General features: G+C 44.2%; 1 protein-coding gene across 2 annotated transcripts; it reads left to right on the forward strand.

The window, feature by feature from the left end:
- The first annotated feature begins 918 nt into the window (after positions 1–918).
- On the forward strand, positions 919–2522 carry LOC120028950 (ras-related protein Rap-2b). 2 transcript variants are annotated; one of them, XM_038974229.1, is made up of 2 exons: positions 919–1804; positions 2167–2522. In XM_038974229.1, the coding sequence occupies exon 1, from the start codon at positions 1204–1206 to the stop codon at positions 1753–1755; it is 552 nt and encodes a 183-aa protein (XP_038830157.1). In that variant the 5' UTR covers positions 919–1203; the 3' UTR covers positions 1756–1804; positions 2167–2522. The 2 variants fall into 2 exon arrangements, with proteins under 2 accessions (XP_038830157.1, XP_038830158.1); XM_038974230.1 differs by having other exon boundaries at positions 2178–2522.
- The last annotated feature ends 866 nt before the right edge of the window (positions 2523–3388 follow it).

The raw sequence follows: 3388 nt of genomic DNA on the forward strand, positions 1-3388 counted from the left end.
TCCTGGACAACAGTTGTGATTGTCCATTCCATATTGTCTATTTTATTTTGACCTGTCCTGTTTTTAGGATATGTTGTTTGTTAACGTGACAGCTCGTTCTTTATTTGATTGAGCGCCATTTTGACCTGTCCTGTTTTTAAGATATGTTGTTTGTTAACGTGACAGCTCGTTCTTTTATTTGATTGAGCGCCATTTTTGGGTTTTTTTTATCAGAGAAACCGACATGATGTAAAAAAGTGTCCGTCTCATCCAGCCTGGTGGCTACAGAAAAGGCCACATACTCTTTCAACCGTTTCCTAAATCTGATACATGATTTATGTTACATTATTTTCTTGACAGAACGTTGGTGGAACACCGCAGTGATGAGTCTCTCCATCAGCACCCTGGAGAGGCACACTGGCAATCGACAAGCAAAATATTTTGCGCCCCTGCCTTTGACAAAGTGGGCACTGCTTATCACAGCGTGGCATCAACACTCAGCTAAAAAAGACCATATGCCAATGGTTGAGAAAAATTGCCATTGTTTTCGGGCAGAATGATGTTTTATGTGTTGTTGTTGGAGCTGCAACTTGGTCAGTTTAGCTCAGAAAATGCCGGCCTCGTCAATCTGCCATGGCTTTGCTGTAGGGCCTAGGCAGGCTATATCACCTGACAGCATTGGATGGTGTTGTTTATTCTCTAAACAAGGTTAAGCATACATCCATGTCCGATTGAGGTGTGTAACCTAGGTCTAAAAATGCAATGAGTCAAACGGTGTGACTAAAGCTTTAACCATGCATGCCAAAGGTGTGGCAGTTTCCTGTAGCAGATTCCTGACAGTGGCCAGGGTGTGTGTCTGCGCCTTTAATAAAACGGAGCAGCCGACTCTTTAGTTTATGACGTAAAGACGTTGACTACGTACTGTAGAGTGTGGGCAGGAAGAGAGCGCACGGTGGCAACTCAAAGAACAGACTTTGGGCAAGGTTCAGAAACCGGTGGAGCTCAACATGTCACATTTCTAATGCTGGGTTACGGTTGGAACCAAACCTACTCTCACCCGAACACCGATCGTGCACGACTAGTCCTCGAACTTGTGGATTTGGGACGAAAACTGCGACCGGAGGCACAACGGCGTCGCTGCTTGCAGTTTGAAACACAGCAGGGCGGCTTGCGGACTGAGCGCGTTCAAGAGGAAGAGAGGGAGAAGGGACTTTTTTCAGAACCATGAGAGAATACAAAGTAGTGGTTCTCGGATCTGGCGGGGTTGGCAAATCCGCATTGACTGTGCAATTCGTAACTGGATCCTTTATAGAGAAATATGATCCCACGATAGAGGATTTCTACCGAAAGGAGATCGAGGTGGACTCGTCGCCTTCCGTTCTGGAGATACTGGACACGGCGGGGACCGAGCAGTTCGCCTCCATGCGAGACCTGTACATCAAAAACGGGCAGGGCTTCATCCTAGTCTACAGCTTGGTCAACCAACAAAGCTTCCAAGACATCAAACCAATGAGGGATCAGATCATTCGGGTGAAACGGTACGAGAGGGTGCCGATGGTTCTGGTCGGGAATAAAGTGGACCTGGAGGGCGAGAGGGAGGTCTCGTCCGGGGAAGGGAAAGCGCTTGCGGATGAGTGGAATTGCCCGTTTATGGAAACTTCAGCCAAAAATAAAGCCTCGGTGGACGAACTGTTTGCAGAAATTGTCAGACAGATGAACTATGCTTCAGCACCAGGCAGAAGCGACCAGTGCTGCTCGTCTTGTGTTATTCTTTAAAAAGAGAATCTAAGTTACAATTTTTTCGCATTTCTTAAATTTGCAAATGGTGAGTGAGCCCTTCCTAATATTAATCTAAACTTAAAAGAAACAAGAATCGACGAAACTAATACGTTTTGCTTGAAGACAAAAACAGACACATTTTGAACAATACTTTGGTGTTTACTGTTAACTGTCATCATTAGTATTGGAAAGTGTCATATACAATGTGTTGCACAGGCTTAGAAAATACAGAAATCTCATCTATACCAGTGTTTACATGGCAGAGTACTTGAATGTTCTGGGAAAATGGCTACAATTTCAAACAACGGGCACTTGCATCCTTGGAAAAAGAGTTTGCGTGGTGCTATGTTGAGATTTTCAATGTAAGCTGACGTTTTTAGTTGACCATATATATGTTTTTCTTTGGAGGTGTGTTGCAGGTAGTCTGTACTGTTGAATTCTTCTTCGTGGCTCACCTTGGACTGAATTAAGGAATTCCGCGAGGGAGGAGGGGAGCAGGGAGGGTGGGGGCCACTCTTCAGGAATTCCGCTTGCCTGGAGTATCGTTGCAGCAAACTCAATGTACACCATTGATGTCAACAGCTCAGCTGAGTTAGCAACCCCTGTCTCAGCTTGCGCTCCCAGCTGGAACTTATCCCCAACGGCAAAGACGTTGAGACTGGGACCTGAAACGCTATGGATATTCATTTTATGAAAAGAGGATATGACTAGAAAAGCATATTTTGTTAATTTCTGCACATTTTTGGGGGGGGGGGGGGGGGGGGGGGGGGTTGAGGGTTAGGTGACATTTCTCCCACCCTCATGGAGTTATGTTCTGTGACCACAACACAAAATGTATGTTTTTCAAAGACAGTGAGGTTAGAATTGGACACCACTTTTGTGGAGTGTTTTAATGAGTGCCACCCGTTTTATTTATTTATTTTCTCCAACGTGTGCGAGGACATTACGTTAGTGACGGCCACACGGCGACCCGACCGCCCTAGCATCGAGTGCCTTTCCAAAACAGCTGTTCAAATTTAGTGCCAACCTGAGAGTGTCGCCACAAGAATCCCACAACATGGCAATCCACAAAGTTCTGAACTGTTGCTCTGGATAATCTCTTGGGGGTGGGAGAAGAAGAAACAATGAAACAAAAAGCCTTTTGATAAAGGAATGGTGGTTGTCTTCTATTTTGTTTTTTGGCCTTTTGAAAACTAAGATTTTTCTTTGTTGTTGCAATTTCTCTCATGGGTTTAAATGTAAATACACAGGTACTGGATCCCTTTGACTTAACCACCAAACTCTTCTTCCACACCACTTACATGAAAGGAATTCTATGTTTTGTTTTTATTTCTAAAAGAAAATGTGATTTACCATTAAAGTCCCGATTGTACGTTTAATTTCAGACCAGCCTTTTAACAGCTGTCTGTCTGTTTTAAAAATACTTTTAATACAAATTGCATTTTTTTTAAAAGCCGTTGTTGTGTTTTCTCTCTTTGTAACTGTGTCTGTTCTCAGGTAAATCAGATTTATTATATTGGGCAGGCTGCTCTCTCTCTAGGTTACCTGTAGGGCAGTCTGCTCTCTCTCTAGGTTACCAGTAGGGCAGTCTGCTCTCTCTCTCTAGGTTACCAGTAGGGCAGTCTGCTCT

The sequence above is a fragment of the Salvelinus namaycush genome, chromosome 34 (genome assembly GCF_016432855.1).
Source record: "Salvelinus namaycush isolate Seneca chromosome 34, SaNama_1.0, whole genome shotgun sequence".
Taxonomy (NCBI): Eukaryota; Metazoa; Chordata; class Actinopteri; order Salmoniformes; family Salmonidae; genus Salvelinus; species Salvelinus namaycush.

Bases quoted from the DNA above. Each gene is read 5' to 3' on its own strand.
- LOC120028950 (XM_038974229.1), top strand. From the start codon at position 1,204: ATGAGAGAATACAAAGTAGTGGTTCTCGGATCTGGCGGGGTTGGCAAA.